The sequence below is a fragment of the Nicotiana tomentosiformis genome, chromosome 9, assembly GCF_000390325.3.
Source record: "Nicotiana tomentosiformis chromosome 9, ASM39032v3, whole genome shotgun sequence".
Classification (NCBI taxonomy): Eukaryota; Viridiplantae; Streptophyta; class Magnoliopsida; order Solanales; family Solanaceae; genus Nicotiana; species Nicotiana tomentosiformis.
In genome coordinates, this window is record NC_090820.1 from 23,109,809 (window position 1) to 23,130,146 (window position 20,338).

Here is a 20,338-nt window from a genome sequence, read left to right on the forward strand (position 1 = left end):
TAACTCTTCTAATAGTGCATTAGCTAAGAATGCAGCATGTTACTTCATAATTAAACGAATCAACTAGCCAAGTCATACCACACATATTTGAATCATAAAAAATTTAATGTGAAATACGAAACTCGGAACAAAATCAGATTTCCTAACTCAAAAAAAAAAAAAAAAGGGGGGGGGGGGGGGGGAGTAGCAAAATTGGATTTGCAGATATACTATTCATTTCCAGATTAGTTTTTGCAAAGAAAAATAAGTTGTAGGTTTTAATGTGCATTTTTCTCTCAATTCAAAACCAAGATTTAAATTGCAATATTCTATCATGTTGTAGACCACCAGCTGGATTTTTTATTTATTTTTTGCTTAAGAAAACACACACACCATTATGTATCTAAGAGTAGGGACATGAGTTAACGTGAATTCATGCTTATTTTCCTAGACCATGTGAATGTTATATATTTTTAAGATTATTTAAATATATGTGTGCGCATCTAAATTCAAAGAGTTTTTGTTGTATAATTATAGGGTGCACATTTACAATTGAAAAATTACTAAAATTGCAAAAAAAACAATTATAAACCTATACTTTAAAAGTATAATGAGTTTGGGGTAAGAACCTAAAGGTTGAATGAGTCAAATTTAATTCTAAATCCCCAATACGCCTATGCACACATTATATATTCTACTAAATTATTATATCTAACAGTTAGAAATATGATTGGAGATTAAGCAGATTTTTCTTCCATCATGGCACTTTAAAAATAATAACCATCTCATTCACATGGCCGAGTCATTCTCAGAACATGAAAAACTTGATACTTCAAGTTAAAAAAGAAATAAAAAGAATTTTAGAAATAAATAAAAGAATAAAGTTGGTGCAACAAATATCAAGGAGGGAATACAAAAAAAAACATGTTATCCTTTCTTGATTGGAATATCAATAAAGGAAAAGGAGCAAAATTGAAATTTTAATAAATATAATTTTCTTCGTAATTAACTTACATATTTTTTATACTAAAAGAGGCATTACTATAATTTAGTCAATTGACATACATAAAATCTATATATATATAATTGAAGGGCATAGAAGAAGTGATGTGGCACTCTCCTAAGCCAGAATTTCAATTTATCTATTTTCTTATTTTTAAACCTTTTTCTATTATTTTGCTTTCTTTCCTCTTATTTGTAAAAGTTTTTGCTGTTTCAATTAAAAACTCAAAAGTCACGTCCCTTCCATTAGAACTCTTTTTATTACACTGCCTCTGTTCGATTAAGAAGTCAAAAGCCGTGCCTCTTCATTAATAACTAAACCTCCGTATGTTCCTCTTCTTTCCCATATGCCATAAATCAGTTTATCCTCTTTTCATGGGGTCATACCGAAAAAAAAATGTAATAGAAACTGCAATTACATATGATACCTCTCTACTTCACTTTCGCTATCAAATAAAACTTGTCTTCACATATTCCTTCTTCAATCATCCTTCATCTCCCTTAGCCAATCCTTTCAATCTAATATTTCCACTTTAACAACAATATATTTTTGTTATCTATCCTTGAGAAATCATCTCCCTTCAAAATTTCGTGGAGTAGCATTTTCCATCAAAATGGAGCAAACTCAGTTTGGATATATAATCCTTAACAGAGAAACAAAAGAAGAATGAAGAGATACTGTGTGTATTTGTCATTGTGAAGATCTCTTCTTTAAGCCTATTACGGTATTACCTACACAGAACATGTCCCTCTTTTTGTCTTTAAATTTTTTCCTTTTTCTCTCTTAGTTTTGTTTCATTTGCCAAAAAAAATACTTTTTAATTCTTCGTCGCTACATACTTTTTGTAAGACAATCTATATATTATTAAAACGAGAGGAAAAATCTATCTCCTTAAGCCAAGTGGTAGCCTAAAAAAAGTCGCATGACATAAGTAGTTAATAATTAGTTATTTAGTTAATAATTGGTTATTATTTATTGTTTTTGAATTTAAATATTTATAAATTAATAAAACAAAAATATTTTACAATAAAAAACGAAAATTAAAAAAAAAAATTATCCATTCAAATTGGAGGGTAGTTTCAAGTTGGAATTTTTAAATTATTTAATTTTTTTTTGTTTTTCTTAATAATTTTTGTTTTTCTTTTTAAAACTACAAAGTTTATTTATTCAGAAAATATTATTGAGAATAATAGAATAAAATATAAAATATATATCTTCTATTATATTATTAAAAGAAAGTGGCATACAAAAATTTAAATAAAGTAATATGCTAATAAAAATTTCTATTAACAATGAAATAATACTAAATATGAATAATATATATTAAAGAATAATACAAAAAAAATTATTTGATGACTATATAAGTCTCTTTAATTTAATAAAGATTTTATTCATTAAAATTCAGATAATATTATTGAGAACAATAGGATAAAATTTAAAATAAAAATATTTAAAGAGTACTAAAATATATATCTATATATTATTAAAAGGAGAGGAAAAAGACATCTCCTTAAGTTAAGTGGTAGCCTAGAAAAAAGCCACATGGCATAAGTAATTAATAATTAGTTATTTAGTTAATAATTGGTTATTAGTTATTATTTTTGAATTTAAATATTTATAAAATAATAAAATAAAAATATTTTACAATAAAAAACGAAAATTAACAAAAAACACTGACTATTCAAATTGGAGGGTAGTTTCAAGTTGGAGTTTTTAAATTATTTTAAAATAAAAAACTAAAATTAAAAAAAATAATGGCAATTCAAAATTTCTTTGTTTTTCTTAATAATTTTTGTTTTTCTTTTTAAAACTACAAAGTTTATTTATTCTAAAAATATTATTGAGAATAATAGAATCTATATCTATATATTATTAAAAGGAAAGGAAAAAACCATCTTCTTAAGCTAAGTGGTAGCCTAGAAAAAAGTCACATGGCATAAGTAGTTCATAATTAGTTATATAGTTAATAATTGGTTATTAGTTATTGGTTTTGAATTTTAATATTTATAAAATAATAAAATAAAAATATTTTACAGTAAAAAATGAAAATTAACAAAAAACACTGACCATTCAAATTGGAGGGTAGTTTCAAGTTGGAGTTTTTAAATTATTTTAAAATAAAAAACTAAAATTACAAAAAATAATGGCAATTCAAAATTTCTTTGTTTTTCTTAATAATTTTTGTTTTTCTTTTTAAAATTACAAAGTTTATTTATTCAGAAAATATTATTGAGAATAATAGAATAAAATATAAAATATAAAAATATATATCTTCTATTATAGTATTAAAATAAAGTGGCATACAAAACTTTAAATAAAGTAATATGCTAATAAAAGTTTCGATTAACAATGAAATAATACTAAATATAGATAATATAATAAAGAATAATACAAAACAAAAAAGTTGTTCGATGACTATATAAGTCTCTTTAATTTAATAGAGATTTTATTCATTAAAATTCATATAATATTATTGAGAACAATAGGATAAAATTTAAAATAAAAAATATTTAAAGAGTACTAAAATATATATCTTCTATTATATTACAAAAAGAAATTATAGTAGACAAAAATATTAACAAAGTCTTATGCTAATAAATGTTTTTATTACCAATGTAAAAACACTAAATATTGGATAAGTATAATAAAGAAAAATATAGAACAAAAAAGTTATTCAATGACTATACAAGTCTTTTTAATTTAATAGAGTTTTTATTCATTAAAATTCAGACAATATTATTGAGAACATTAGAATAAAATTAAACTAAAAACAGTATTTCAAGTGTAATAAAATATATATCTTCTATTATATTACAAAAAAAAGTAGTAGATAAAAATATTAAACAAAGTAATATGCTAATAAAAATTTCTATTAACATACAATTATATTAAATATTGGATAATATAATTAAAAAAATACATAGCAAAAAATAACTAATTGACTATATAAGTCCCTGTAATTTAATAAAGATTTTATTCCTTAAAATTCAGATAATATTATTGACAACAACAGAATAAAATTTAAAATAAAAAATATTTCAACATTAATAATATATATATATATTTTCTCTTATATTACAAAAGAAAGCGTGCAGACAATTTTTTTTTTATTATTGGATATAGCATATTGACAAATAAGATGAAATTGAAACTTATTAAAATAATATGATCTAATATGTTCAAAAAAGTTCGATCATAATTTAATTTAATTAATATTAACCGCGCATCGCGCGGGTACAACTACTAGTTTACTAATATAAAAGAGAAATAAAGTTTCGAAAAAATATTTTCTCCCGTAAATAAAGCTTTCTTAAGCGCTACATTATGTATACGTTGTGTGCTCATTAATTTACATATAATTTTTGTTGTCTTTTTTATACTGTCCTCCCTTTATGACCTTTAATTTGTTTTGACTTTCAATTATATGTAAGTTAACGACAAAGAAAATTATATATATTTGTTGCATCAACTTTATTATTTTGTTTATTTCTAAATAAAAGAAAAATTATTCGAAGATAATTTTTAAGGGACTATAATTATAATTAGGCAATTTTTTAATACAGGAAATACTTTTTTCCTTTTTCCATTTTGTATTATATTCTAAACAATAATTTTCACTACAACATTTTTAAAAGGTAGAATAGCCTAAATGACACTTATACTTGTGCCACTATGTCATGCCGTTCCCCAAACTTATAATTTTTCCAATTGAACACTTACACTCGTTCAAAACTAATTTCCAAAATTCCTCTACCATTGACTGAGCTTATGTGGCACTGACATAGCTGAGGTGGACACATTATGAGTAACACACGCGTGTAAAGAGAGTGATACTAGTAATTTTGATTAAAAATGAATTAAACTAAAAAAAAGAAGTAAAGTTAATAAGTTAATCGAAATTACCACCCTCCCCCTCCCAATTTTTTTCTCTTTCTCAGTTTCTCTCACCTTTCTTATCGCCCCCAATCCCTCTTTCCCTTCCCATCTTTTCCCCTCCACATTACTGTAAACAATAAATGAGCATTCAAAATCATAAAACCAGGCAGAAATATACTATTTTCCTTTATTTCTTCAACGAAAGAATCTTTTACATTTCTTATTTCTTTTTCTATTCAATCAAAACCCAACTGATTAGGGTTCCGGCGAGTTTCGTTCCTCCTACGACGCTGCTTCAGCGTCCTACCCGTGGTGGTAGCGTCACTGATTCCGACGATTCTTTAGGTTGACGAACGGATCTGTTTTGGTTATCGTTGCTGTGTTTCGCTATTTGGAACTGGTCACGCTGGAATAATTTATCCGGTGTGTCCTTGTTGTTGGTATTTGTACACTTTTCGACGAAACTCATATCCTCGGGAGAACATCCTAGGCTCTGTCTCGTTACTGTTTTTCTATTGCACCTGTTTTGGTTAGGTTGACTGAAATAACTTGGTTAATCAAGGTTACAATTTACCGCTAATGAGTCCGAATCTTTGGGTGTTCACTACCCCAGCGTCTTGTGATTTTTGGCTTAGTGTTCTTGCATATCTTGGATTTTGCTTTATGTTGAAGATTTGCAGCACCTGTGTGCGCTTGCGCGCTTCGGTGTTACTGACTCCCTTGGGAAATCTTCTGTTCCTGGGTGGGATTTTGAAAGGACGATCTTTGCTGGTGGTTAAGAAATGGTTCACGGTGGTTAGATAAAGAAATATGTTGTAATGGTGGCTATGAGATTGTTTATTGAGTCATTTTGGATTTTTCTTCAAAAATTTTAAAAAATATTAAGAAAATAAATAATGACGTGGAATAATCGATAAAGTGTAAAATGACATGAAATATTAGGTTTGGGTGGCCAGTCCTATTTTTCAATAATTTATTTTCCTATGTGGCACTAGTAATGACGTGACATCCTACGTGTAGAATATTATATTACACGCACTGATAGTCTCTTGTCATAAACGTTTATTATACATGATTTTAACGAGTATAAGTGTTCAATTGACAAAATGATAAATTTGGGGACCAACATGACAAAGTGACAGAAGTATAAGTGACATTTAGTCCTGCCAAAAAAAAAAAAAAAGAGAGAGAGAGAGAACTGCAGATTGACATTTTTTTACTCCTATTTTTAAGTTGAAAACCTTTGGAGGCTTAAATCCTTCTTAAACCCTATCTCGTAGTACATACTTTCTTTTTAACAGGATACTGTTAAATATGAAATGAGATAGTAAAACCCTAAAACCCTAGAAGCTGCTTCTTCTAGACCCTTCTCTTTCCTCTCAAAATAAAAGACCTAAAGATCTTCATATTCATCCCCCACTTCTCTCTCTCTCTCACCAGCATTTTCTCAGTAGCAAAAAAATGTATCGTTTTGCAGCAAATCTTGCTTCCAAAGCCAGGTATATATTCATATTCTATATTTTTTTTTAATCTTTTTTTTTTTGTTGTGTTAGAAAAACATAATCTTTATTACTTTGACAAATACCCTTTTTCTTGTTTGTACAGAGTTGCAAGAACCAGCACCCAACAAGTGAGTATTTTTTGTAAAGTTGCATTTTTTTTTGTTTACAGATCAAGAAGAGCTGTATTTTGGATTTGTTGTTTAAATGGTTTTTTATTTTCGTTGCAGATTGGTGGAAGGTTAAATTGGAGTAGAAATTATGCTGCAAAGGATATTAGATTTGGAGTTGAAGCTCGGGCTATGATGCTTCAAGGTGTTGAGGAACTTGCTGATGCTGTTAAAGTTACTATGGGTCCAAAGGTGAAATTTTTATTATGTCATTATAAATATTGTTAATTATAAAAGTATTGTGACTTGTATTACTTCTTATATACAGTCAAACCAGTCTCGTTTGTTCCGACATTTGTGGGCTGCTATAGTGAAGTGTTGTTATAGAGGTCATATTACAACATAACATAAAAATTGGTTCCCCGAAAAATTTGGCTTATATAGTGAATGGTTATTAAATAGAGATGTTAAACATATGTTTGACTGCAGTTTCTTATTATGGAAAGTTCTTCAGAATTGACCAAAAGTTGAATAGTTTGAACCTTAGAGGGAATGCTTGTTACTCAAGATTTCATTTGAACTCATGTTAAAAATTTGAACTTTGGTGACATAGTATTGTTTCTACTAAATTAAAGTCACTATGGGTTCAAGGTTGACTTTTTTCTTAACCCCATTAGTGAATATACTCTGTTTGTTCTAATTTATATGTTATTATATCTATCTGGGAAGTGAAACAATTTTTTTTACTGCAATTGTACATTTATATATATTTTTAGATGTTAATTATAAAAAAACTATTGTGACTTGTAGTACTGTTTATGTTTTTTGACGAAGACTTGCAGTACTGTTTATGTAGCTTTTACGAATGTAAAGTTCGTCAGAATTGCCAAACATTGAATGGTTTGAACCTAAGAGAATACTTGTTACTCATGATTTTAGCAGAACTCCTGCTAATAATCTGAACTTTGGTGACATGCTCTTGTTTTTAGTAAATTATTAATTTCCTACCCGTGTACATTATATATTATATTGTTTTGATGGGTTGTGATGAAACTTTGTTGTCTTTTGTTTGACTTGGTAATTTGTTGGATCTATGCTTCTATCCATACAAAAGTGCAACAATTTCACAGGCATAGGTGCTCAATTCTTTGGAAATGGAAAACATGAATGCAATTATGTAGTCATGTCATTAGTTTCCATCAAACATTAACACTTTGCTGTCTTCAGATGCTCACATGCTTCTTATAGTGTACTGGAAAGTACTCATTAGGGCATACACGACCTAAATGGCATTGTAGAGGGACTTGCCTCAACTGTAAATTGTTATCGGGTTTTCCTGGCTCTGATATTTACCCTGATACGTCAAGTTGTTGATCGCTTCGCTCTCTGGCTGGCAGAACTGGGACATTTCTGGCCAACTCGTTCCCTTGAAGCGAAAGTAGAATTAGTTGCCTTTTTATCACTCCTTGTTCCTGCTAGTCGAACTTGGAGAACACTGGGGCAGCAACATCCTATTTTGCTGACATATTTCTAGGAGATGAGAATGCAATTTACTCCCACTGCATATTTCTGGTGGTAGCTTTATCGTCATGAATGTCAATTGATGTTAGAAGTTTATGGTGTAGGGACGTAATGTGGTGATTGAACAAAGTTGGGGTGCACCCAAAGTAACAAAAGATGGCGTCACTGTCGCAAAAAGTGTTGAATTCAAGGACAAGATAAAAAATGTTGGTGCAAGCCTTGTAAAACAAGTTGCCAATGCCACAAATGATGTTGCTGGTGATGGTAAGTCTTTAGAACTCGTATTGCCTCTGCTGCTGGAGTTTTATGTTCTGTCACTTCGAAAGACTGAATCGATTTTCTGCCCCAGTATAATTGGTGGTTTTGTGTTTTTCAGGTACCACGTGTGCTACAGTCCTCACCCGAGCAATATTTGCTGAAGGATGCAAGTCAGTGGCAGCTGGTATGAATGCAATGGACCTTAGACGGGGTATTACCATGGCTGTAGATTCTGTTGTAACAAACCTGAAAAGCAGAGCACGGATGATCAGCACATCAGAGGAAATTGCACAGGTATCTTTGTCAGTTTTAGTACTTGCACATAAATGTAGCAGTGTTTTGTGGTACTTACACTTCTCTACCTTTTACTGGAAACCATCCTTGAAGGGAATTGATAATAGTTAAAAGGAAGAAAAGCAGAAAGTAACAAATAGGTCCGCGGAGAGATTAAATTAGTCACTGGAGTTGATATAGAAGTCAATCGGCTACTATGTTATGCACTTTTTCCCAAAATATTCTGATATTATTATAATCCTTTGATAGGTTGGGACTATCTCTGCAAATGGAGAAAGAGAAATTGGTGAGCTAATTGCAAAGGCTATGGAGAGAGTAGGCAAGGAGGGAGTCATCACTATCCAAGTAAGTACTTCTACTTTCCATTTATGTATGCGGAGTTTGTACCGGTCTCTGTGGTCCTAAACCAACCTATGTAAGCTTTAAAGCGTGTGTATAAAAGTTGGAAGTTTCTGATTTAATATGCTTTAGGGGTGTAATTGAAGCAAGTGTTAGTTTACTGACTAACTTAGTGAGACCTGAGCAATTTTGTTGGTGAAAGGGAGAAATTGGGCAATAAATTAAGCAAGATGGAATTTGGATATATTCTTTTGTTGCTCGGTTAAGAAAAACGTCATGTCTTCAATTTGTATAGTCCTCTTTGGTGTATACTTCGACTGAGTTGTTGAAGACTTGGTAGTCTTGCTATAAAGGTGTGTAAATAACTCATTTCTATTATCACGCAGGACGGAAAGACACTATTCAATGAGTTGGAAGTTGTTGAAGGGATGAAGCTGGACAGAGGTTACATTTCACCATACTTTATCACAAATCAGAAGAATCAGAAATGTGTATGTCTCTAGTTAGCTAATATTAGTGAAGCTTGCATGAGATTGTATTGCCAGCATGCTTCTCATATTTTGCGCCATGCTTGCTCTTTTCCGTTTGAACTCACTATTCTCTTGATATATCTGGCAGGAACTCGATGACCCACTAATTCTTATTCATGAGAAAAAGATCTCAAGTGTTAATGCTGTTGTGAAAGCATTAGAGTTGGCTCTTAAGGTAATCCCCTTTCTGAGATTATCAATTTGGTTTCGGAGATTGACCATGGAGCTCTCTGTCTTACTCTTACTTCATCTATGCAGAGACAAAGACCCCTCTTAATTGTGGCTGAAGATGTGGACAGTGAAGCACTTGCCACTCTTATTTTGAACAAGCTTCGTGCTGGAATCAAAGTATGTTGCTTATATATTTTACGGTGCTGTTTGTTGTTTAACTTGTCTTCAGTTTGGTGATTGCTTGTTGTCTTTAAATGTTTACAGGTTTGTGCCATCAAAGCACCAGGCTTTGGTGAAAACAGGAAAGCTAATTTGCAAGATCTTGCTATTTTAACTGGAGGCCAAGTGAGAACTTATTTACCATGCTCATGTATAAGATAGTTGATATTTGTCTTAAAGATACCTCAACCAACGTCTCTTACTGCTGTGTGGTAGGTCGTAACAGAAGAGCTTGGATTGAACATTGAAAATGTGGAATTGGAGATGTTGGGATCATGTAAAAAGGTACTTTTGCCGTGCCATTTGGCTGTAGTAGCCATTCCTTTAGTATATCCGTTCTCTTTTGAATGTAAAAGTGCATGAGAAAATCGTGCGTAATGTGATTCCTGTTCGATATTCCTAGGTGGCTATTTCCAAGGATGATACTGTCATTCTTGATGGCGCCGGTGAGAAGAAGTCCATAGAGGAACGATGTGAGCAGGTTTGTCTAGCTTTGCACCAATATCAGTACAAGCACTGCACTTCAGCATGGGGTTGAGCATATACTCGTGCTCTTTGTATTTGCAGATTAGATCAACCATTGAACTGAGCACATCTGATTATGACAAGGAGAAGTTGCAGGAAAGGCTAGCTAAGATTTCAGGAGGTGTGGCTGTGTTAAAGGTATGCCTTTGTTTGCAACTTGTGCAAATGCAGACCTACAAGAAGAATTCAGACTTTCCTTTTAAGTTGAAAGAAGTTGTGACATTGTTAGTTCAGTTGTTATTAAAACATACCTTAGTAGAATATATATTAATTTTAACTAGATTAATTTTCAGATTGGAGGAGCTAGTGAAGCTGAGGTTGGCGAAAAGAAAGATAGAGTCACTGATGCTTTGAATGCCACAAAGGCTGCCGTGGAGGAAGGAATTGTTCCAGGTTATTATACTTCCGTTTCTCATATTCCCAAGCTAACTGGGAATAACTAATTAGTTGGAGATTAATAATGTAGTTTTTCTTTCTTGCAGGTGGTGGTGTTGCTCTTCTTTATGCAGCAAAGGAATTGGATAAATTAGAAACTGCCAACTTTGACCAGAAAATTGGTGTACAGATTATTCAGAATGCTCTAAAGGTTTGCTTGCTTCCTTTATCTCTGCTACTTAAGTCTAGAATATAGCTTCTCGGAAATAGAGTGGTTCAGCTCAAATGTGATGCCCATTTTTGGAAAGTATCTTGAATTGCTAACAACTTATGCTCTGTAATTGCAGACACCTGTACATACAATAGCTTCAAATGCAGGAGTAGAGGGTGCAGTCGTGGTTGGTAAACTGTTGGAGCAGGACGACGCTGATCTTGGATATGATGCTGCCAAAGGTCTTGATCTTCATCTTTTGTCCCGTTTTAATGTATGACTGATCAAACATCCATTTTCTCAGCCGACTGTTTCTATGCAACAGGTGAATATGTGGATATGGTCAGGGCAGGAATCATTGACCCGTTGAAAGTGATCAGGACAGCCTTGGTCGATGCTGCTAGGTTAGCCTACAACACCCTTTGTATTTTCTTGTTCTTTCAGTGTAGACATTGGATTATTGCTAAAGTCCCTATAATGTTGTGTGCCATGCAGCGTGTCGTCTCTTTTGACCACAACCGAAGCTGTTGTTGTCGAGCTTCCCAAGGATGAGAAGGAAACTCCACCAATGGGTGGTGGCATGGGTGGCATGGACTACTAATGGAAAAGCCAAGAATAGTAATTGAAGTTGCTTTGACTTACAATTGGTTAGAACAAATGAAAATAAATTTAGGGGGGTTGCCCATTTTGATGAATCTTTATGAGAAGATAGGCACCCATTGTAACCATAGTAAGAGACTTGTGAATTCATCTATATGTAGGTTGAGAATTTTCCTTTCTGGAAACACAGTTCCCCCCCCCCCCCCCTCTTTTATTTATTTCTACAATTTTACAAGCACCAAAATCTTGCTGTTACCTCGTAGTTGAACTGTTTTATTTCATCTTTCATGAGCCGATGGTCTATCGGAAATAACCTCTTTACCTTCCTAGGCAGGGGTAAGGTCTGCACACACACTACCCTTCCTATACTTCACTTGTGGGATCCTATTGGGTTTGTTGTTGTACCCCCTCGTAGCCAAACTGGTAATAGATATTGATATTCGTAATTTCTGCTCTTAAAATAAGAAGATATTCAAAAATTCTTGTAATTGTATAGAGGACTCTTTCTTTTATGTAAGTAGGCATGATAAGAAACCAATGAATCAAGCAAAGTAGAATAGTTTCTCAATCATGGATTATTCACTAATCAATAATAAGGCTATGTTCTTGTTATGCATCTTCTTATACTCATTGTTGTTCTCTAAAAGCAAAAATGCAATTTATTTTGTAAGAAAATACTACATTTAGATCTGGAATTTCACATAGTACCACTGCACTACGAGTTCATTGTGCATCTAGAGACGACGATTTAGAATTGCAAAATATTACTGCAACAAACGTTATCAATATATTAGTCATTTCGTGACAGTTTGTGTGGCTTCAAACTCTAATTTTTTGGGGGTAATATTTGGTACAAAGTAGTTGATGTATTTCATGAAATCTTGTTTGCCAATGGATTGTGACAGAGGAAGGTTTCCTGTTGGTTAATTCTAAAGGTGAACGTGACAAACTTGCAGATTGGTGATGAACAATGGTTCTTGTGTTCTATCTCTTAATAGTTAATGTGAAATATAAGACTTGATTCTTGGTTATGAGTCTGCATATCTGTTACTAGATTATATGTATATCCCTTACAGATTACGTTAAAATGCTTCGTTGAGAAGGGATCTTGTAATATGGCCAATTTTTGACTAACGGGGTCCATCTCATATAGGCATAAGCCTAATTGGAAGAAGAGTTGGCTGGCAATATTTTTACTTGGAGCCAAAGTATCATTGTGTGGCAGAGATTGGTTGATCAATTTTCTTCTTCTTTTTATTAGTTCTTGGAGCCCAAGTTTGGGTCCTATAAAAGGAGAGCCATCTCTCTCATTTCAAAGACACCTTCAGATACAAAAGTAGAAATATTTCTACTAGCTTTTGTCTTCCTTTTCATTATAGAGTATTTTGCAAGAGAGTGAATGCTGGAAAACACTTGTGTGAACCCTTTCTTTGGAGTAATTTTATAAGGTTATTTTCTTGGGATATTTGGTACTAATTAGAGTATTTTACTCTAATTTTGTACTCTCTTTTATATTCTTGTTGGTATAGTGAAATTACTCCTCTCCGCTTGTGGACGTAGGTCACCTTGACCGAACCACGTTAAATTTGTGTCTTATTTATCTGCTTTAATTATCGTTATTATCAACTTGCATTGTCTTTGTTATTGTTATTATAACATTGTTTGGCTAAATTCTGCACTACCCGAGTTCTCGATCCTAACAAATTGGTATCAGAGCCGGATATAACCGGGTTCATTTCAGTTGCCAATATGACTCTAACAAAGACTTATGTTGAAAAATTCGACCGAAGTGCAAACTTTGGGATGTGGCAATTAAAAATGGAAGCTATTCTAATTCAGGATGGCTTAGATTTGGCGCTGCAAGAAAATGAAAAGAAGCAGGATAAAATGACGGACGAGGAGTTTTCCATCATAGACAAAAAGGCAAAAGAAGGTATCATTTTAAATCTTTCAAATAAGGTTTTGCGTGGAGTTGCTGCAAAAAGCTCAGCCAAAGGCATATGGGAAAAGCTAAAAACCTGTATATGAAAAGGAAAGTAGAAAACAAGCTTTATCTAAACAACAACTCTACACTTTTCGTATGGCTGAAGGTACCTCTATAATTACACATCTTGATACTTTTGATTCCCTTCTTATGGATTTAAGTAATATAGATGCTGAAATTAAAGATGGGGATCAAGCCGTGTTATTGCTTGTTTCCTTACCCCAGTCGTTTATGCGTATAAGAGATACTATGCTTTATGAAAAAGATAATATCTCTTATAAAGATATCAAATCTATTTTGAAATCAAAAGAACAAATAAATAGAGATATTACTGGGGAAACTAGTAGGAACCAAGGGGAAGACGTGTTTGTAAGAGGTAGATCCAATAAGAAAGATTCAAGTAGTGAGAGACCTAAATCAAGGTCAAAATACAGATACATAAATGTCATGTGCAAATACTGCCATAAGAAAGGCCACATTATTTCTGAATGCTTTAAATTGAAAATCAAAGAAAAGCATTCAGAAAAGAAAAATGAGCATAAAAATACGGACACTGCCGAAGCAAGTGTAGCTGCTGATGAGACTGAGGAAACTATTTTTTTAGCAACTAATAATAGTTTTAAATCTATCAATGAGCGGATTTTAGATTGGGGTTGTTCTTATCATATGTATCCAAATCGGGATTCGTTTACAACATATGAATCTGTTGAAGATGCAGTTGTCTTGATGGGCAACAATGGTGCCTGCAATTTTATTGGTAAAGACACAGTCCGAATCAAAATGCACGATAATGTGGTGAGAACTCTCACCGATGTTAGATATGTTCCCGACTTAAAGAAAAATCTCATCTCTTTGGGCACTCTAGAATCTCTTGGGTGTAAGTACACTGTTGGAGGTGGAGTTTTAAAAGTTTCTCATGGTGCTCTTGTGATCATGAAAGCACACAGATCTGGTACGTTGTATACTCTATTGGAATCTACTGTTATAGGTGCTGCTGCAGTTTCAATATCAAATAAATCAGATTTTGACATCACCAAATTGTGGCATATGTGATTGGGGCATATGAGTGAAAAAGGTCTTTCCATCCTAAGCAAAAGCGGTCTCTTGTGTGGCCAAAGTACCGGCAATATGGAGTTCTGTGAACACTGTGTATTCGGGAAGCAGAAAAGATTCAGCTTCAAATCTCCAGCAATTCATAGAACAAAAGGTACTTTAGATACATTCATTTAGATCTTTGGGGTCCTTCACGTACCCCGTCAAAAGGTAGTGCCAGGTATATGTCACGACCTAAAATCTCACCTGTCGTGATGGCGCCTATCTCAATACTAGATAAGCTAACAATCTCAATAAACTACAATATCTTCTAAATTTGAAAACATAAATTTAAATTCAGCGGAAGAAATATCACAAATACAAATATAAACACTTCCAAAATCCGGTGTCACTGAGTACATGAGCATATAATATGAATACAAAGTCTGACTGATAAAACATTATCTGAAAGTATCGAACAGTACAATAACTCAAGAAAATAGAGTCAAGGTCAGCGGACGCCATGCAACTACCTTGATAGTCCCCAACTGATAGCACTTTGAGATCTAACAATCGCCATGTCCGAAAGCACCTGGATCTGCACACGAGGTGCAGAGTGTAGTATGAGTACAACCAACTCAATAAGTAACAAGACTAACCTCTGGGCTGAAAGTAGTGACGAGCCCCGCATGTACAGTCTAATATATATAAATAATGGTACAAAAATATAGGCATGCTTTCAAGTTCAACAGTTAAACTCAGTACAAGCAAAATAGATCAATACGTCATGATATGAGGAATATGACATCTCAGCGAAAAGACCTCATGTATTACTAGTCACTAATCATTCGGTCACTCGGTACTGTTTATAGCTAATCCAGCCTAGGGATATTCCATACCGTATATACACACACACACACACACACACACACACACACACACACACACACACACATTAACTGACAGTCAGTCACTCAGTACCGTATAAGGCCAATCCAGCCCTGGGGTAATTTATCTCCAAATATAAATAATACAGACAAGATCCATGTCCAGAGAAATTCATCATGATATAAATAAGTAAGGCAAGTCCATGCCCTGGGAAGTTCATCCCCTAATATATATATATATATATATATATATATATATATATATATATATATATAAAATCATCTACGTTCAATGGGGGTATGTACAGACTCCAGAGGGGCTCCTTCAGCCCAAGCATGATATAAAGCCGATATGGCCTGCTGCAGGCGGGCAACCTCGATCCATATAATGATAAAGCCTATAAGGCCTGCTGCAGGCGGGCAACCCCGTTCTATATAATAATAATAATAATATATATAAAGCCGATATGACCAATTGCAGGCGGGAAGCCCCGATCCCATATGACCTGCTACAAGCGGGCAACCCCGATCCCATAAATATCCTCACATTTATGAACATGACTGATTATGAAATATACATTTTCAAAGCAATTAAATTCAACAACAACACGACCCTATGGGTCCCAAAATATCGGCACATAGCTAAATCATGATCTTTAATACGAGTCTCAGCTCAATTTCCTATCACGTGAAGGATATGCGAATAATAACATGATTCTTTAATTTTTACAACTTCACATGATTTATTCAAGTCACAATTTTTATGGTGCATGCCCACACGCTCGTCACCCAGCATGTGCGTCACCTCCAACAATTGATATAACACAAAGTTCAGAGATTCATACCCTCTGAACCAAGTTTTGAAATGTTACCTACCTTAAAATCGCGTAATTCTTTATTCCGCTATGCCTTTGCTTCGCAAATTGGCCTCCGAAATCCTCGTATCTAGTCACAATTCATTCGATCCAGTCAATACAAATCATATGAATTTATTCCATATGAAAATACTAATTTTCCAACAAAATCCGAAATTTAACTCAAAAATCACCCGTGGGACCCACGTCTCGGAACCCGACAAAAGTTACAAAATATGAACTCTCGTTCAACCACGAGTCTAACCATATAAAATTTACCCAATTCGGACATCAATTCGACCTCCAAATTATCAAATCTTATTTCTAAATCCAGGTCTAAATTCCCGATTTACACCTCAAAAACACGTAATCTAGTCATATTATTTGATGATAATCCAATATTATTGACTAACAATGATCACAAGTGACTTACCTAAAGTTTTCCCGTGAATTCTCTCTGAAAAATTGCCTTAACCGGTGTTTGGAATGTCTAAAAATGAGAAAATCTCAGACCCCTATGTTTTTGTACACTGCCTAGAGGTTTCGCTCGTGCGGCATTTTTAACCGCTTCTGCGCCATTCTCGCTTCTGCGGTGAAGCCTTCCCTTTTGCATTTTGCTTCTACGGTTTCGCAGATGCGGCGCAAACTCCGCACCTGCGCACACTGCCTTGCCAGCCCTCCCCGCTTCTGCGCTTGCCCAGCTAGCTTTTGCGAGCTCGCACCTGCGAGCCAAATTATGCAGGTGCGGTTGCACGAGAAGGCAGAAACTTTCAGATTTATTCTATGTTCGAATTTGATCCGTTAACCATCCAAAACTCACCCGAGGCTCCCTGGGACCTCAACCAAATATACCAACAAGTCCTAAAACATCATACAAACTTAGTCGAACTCTCAAATCACCTCAAACAACGCTAAAACCACGAATCATACCCCACTTCAAGCTTAATAAAACTAAAAATAATTCCAACTTCTACATTCAACGCCGAAACCTATCAAATCAAGTCCGATTGACCTCAAATTTTGCACACAAGTCATAAATGACATAACAGAGGTATTCCAATTTTTAGAACCGGATTTCGACCCTGATTTCAAAAAGTCAACTCCCAGGTCAAACTTCCAAACTTAAATTTCTATTTTAGCCATTTCAAGCTTAATTTAGCTACGAGCTTCCAAATAATTTTCCGGATACGCTCCTAATTACAAAATCACCATACGGAACTATTGGAATCATCAAAACTCTATTCCGGGGTTATTTACATATAAGTCGACATCCGGTCACTATTTTAACCTAAGCGTTAAACCTTGAAACTAAGTGTTCCAATTCATTCCAAAACCTCACCGGACCCGAACCAATCACCCCAGCGAGTCACATAACGACTGTAAAGAATAAATTGAGCAGTAAATGGGGAAATGGGGTTGTAATACTCAAAACGACCGGTCGGATCATTACAGTATATGTTAACTTTCATTGATGATTATTCAAGGAAAGTTTGGGTTTATTTCCTGAAAAATAAAAGTGATGCTTTCTTAACTTTTAAACAATGGAAAGTTTTGATTGAGAAGCAAACAGGAAAACACGTTAAGTGGCTTAGAACAGATAATGGCTTAGAATTATGTAATGATGAATTCAACGAAGTTTGCAAGAATGAAGGAATTGCTCGACACCGTACTGTGAGAATGATACCTCAGCAAAATGGTGTGGCAGAAAGGATGAATAGAACTCTTTTGGAAATGGCTCGTTACATGATTTCAAATGCTGGGTTGACAAACGCCTTTTGGGCAGAAGCTATCTCTACAGCTTGTTATATTGTCAACCGTGCTCCTTCTGCACCTTTGAACTTTAAGACTCCAGAGGAAATGTGGTAAGGTACTCCTGCTAATTATTCTGATTTAAAGATATTTGGTTGCCTTGCATACGTAATGTAAATGATGGAAAATTAGAGCCAAAGGCTAAAAAGTGTATTTTCCTTAGATATGCATTTGGGGTGAAAGGATAACGACTATAGTATCCTGATCCTATGGCACCAAAATTTATAATTAGCAGAGATGTAACCTTTGATGAATCCTCTATATTACATTCTAGAAAAAAGTCTTCTAGTTCTTATAATACAGATAAAGGGAAGAGTACACAGAAGCAGGTGAAGGTTGAGATTGACATTCCTTCTGAGCCAAGCTCATCAACTTTGGAGCAAAATACAGTTGAAACTCCTGAAGTTGAGCCAGAAGCTGAAATTCCTGAAGTTGAACCAGAAGAAGAGGAGTATTCTTTAGCCAAACATAGACCAAGAAGAGAAAGTAAATAATCATTAAGATTAGGATATTATGTTTCATTTGCTTTTTCAGTTGCACAGGAAACTGAAGAAATTGGAGAACTATCAAAATATTCAGAAGCTGTTTCTGGTGTTGATTCATCCAAGTGGCTAATTGCAATGAATGAAGAAATTGAGTGTGATGACCCAAAAGGCCATCTTATATTTTAGAACTCGAATCTGCGCTCTTAATCTTTAAAAATCTCATTTTTACCCTACTCGATTTTCGTGCACAGTCAGGGCGTGTTTCCGGAAAACTTTTATGTTGAAAATTGATGAAAATAAGAATTTTTGCCTTATGATTTTAGTTGACTTTAGTCAACATTTTTGGTAAACGGACCCAAATCCGTATTTTTATGGTCCCGGTGGGTCCGTATTGAATTATAGGACCTAGGAGTATGCCCGGAATCAAATTCGGAGGTCCCTAGCTCGAGTTATGAATTTTTGATGAAAATTAAAAGTCTGAAAATTAATTGTTTTTAAGAATTGGTTGATGTTTGGCCTTGTTGATACCGGGTCCGTATTTTAGTTTCGGAGCCCGGTATAGGTCCAATATAATATTTAAGACTTGTCTGTGAAATTTGGTGAGAAACGAAGTTGATTTGACGTGATTCGGACATCCAGTTGAGAAGTTAGAAATTTTAAAGTGTTCTTGAGAATTTCATTTAATTTGGTGCTAAATTCGTAGTTCTAGGTATTATTTTGGCGATTTTATCACGCGAGCAAGTTCGTATGATATTTCTAGACTTGTGTACATGTTTAGTTTGGAGCCCTGAGGGCTCAGGTGAATTTCGGATAGGCCACGAGATGTTTTGGACTTAGAAAATCTGGTATTTTGCTGCAACAGGTGTTCTGGCATGTCATACTTCGCGTTCGCGAAGATACTCTCGCGAACGCGAAGATTAAGCTGGGCAGCTGGAGTTTTCTTCTTCGCGAACGCGAAGGCTTGGTCGCGAACACGAAGCGATGGGGGCGTTACCCTTCGCGAAAGTGACCAGCTCCTCGCGAACGCGTAGTGTTAGGCACACCTGGGGAAGAGTCGATCGTTCCTTCATCGCAAACGCAAGCAATGTCTCGCAAACGCGAAGGCCAGAGGGGTAGCCTATGCGAATGCGAACACGGTCTCGCGAACGCGAAGGCTTGGCAGCCTATACTCTTCGCGAACGCAACAATGCTCTAGCGAACGCGATGAAAACTGTCGCCCAGCACTTAACAGAATCCAAACATGGGATTTAGCCAAAAATTCATTTTTCTCAAAAACCAAATGGTGAGAGGCGATTTTCAAGAGTCATCTTCTTACCCAAAGTGTTGGTAAGTGATTCTAAACCATTTTCTTTCAATTACCCATTACATTTTATGAAATTATCAACCTAAAATCTAGAGTTTTCATGGTAGAATTAGGGGTTAAGGTAGAAACTAGAGATTTCGGGAATTTGAGGATTTACACCTCAATTTGAGGTCGGATTCCAAAACCTATTATATATTCGGGCTCGGGAGTGAATGGGTAAACATATTTTGGTCCGAACCTCGGGTTTTGAACAAGCGGGCCCGAGGTCGATTTTTTGACTTTTTGGAGGAAAATTTGGAAAATTTAAATTATGCAATATAATTGATTCCTTTAGCAATATTTGATATTATTGAGTTATTTTTGAATAGATATGAGTGATTTGGAGGTGAATTCTAAAGGAAAAGCTATGATTGAGAATTAAGTGGCTTTCGGAGCGAGGTAAGTGTTGTGTCTAACCCCGACTTGAGGGAATTA

At 34.2% G+C, this 20,338-nt stretch overlaps 1 protein-coding gene across 1 annotated transcript; it reads left to right on the forward strand.

Annotated features, from left to right (window-relative positions):
* The first annotated feature begins 6,139 nt into the window (after positions 1 to 6,139).
* LOC104109029 (chaperonin CPN60-2, mitochondrial) lies at positions 6,140 to 11,695 on the forward strand. Its single transcript, XM_009618208.4, has 18 exons — positions 6,140 to 6,357; positions 6,464 to 6,488; positions 6,588 to 6,719; positions 8,093 to 8,252; positions 8,365 to 8,540; positions 8,790 to 8,885; positions 9,266 to 9,370; positions 9,498 to 9,584; positions 9,668 to 9,757; positions 9,845 to 9,925; positions 10,016 to 10,084; positions 10,203 to 10,280; positions 10,367 to 10,462; positions 10,618 to 10,717; positions 10,807 to 10,910; positions 11,047 to 11,152; positions 11,236 to 11,314; positions 11,406 to 11,695. Exons 1-18 carry the CDS (start codon positions 6,320 to 6,322, stop codon positions 11,509 to 11,511), a joined length of 1,728 nt encoding a protein of 575 aa, XP_009616503.1. The 5' UTR covers positions 6,140 to 6,319; the 3' UTR covers positions 11,512 to 11,695.
* The last annotated feature ends 8,643 nt before the right edge of the window (positions 11,696 to 20,338 follow it).

Coding starts and splice junctions, on each gene's coding strand:
- LOC104109029 (XM_009618208.4), top strand. CDS start 6,320: ATGTATCGTTTTGCAGCAAATCTTGCTTCCAAAGCCAG. Junction 6,720..8,092: donor AAGTTACTATGGGTCCAAAG/GTGAAATTTTTA, acceptor TTTATGGTGTAG/GGACGTAATGTGGTGATTGA. Junction 11,315..11,405: donor GCCTTGGTCGATGCTGCTAG/GTTAGCCTACAA, acceptor TGTGCCATGCAG/CGTGTCGTCTCTTTTGACCA.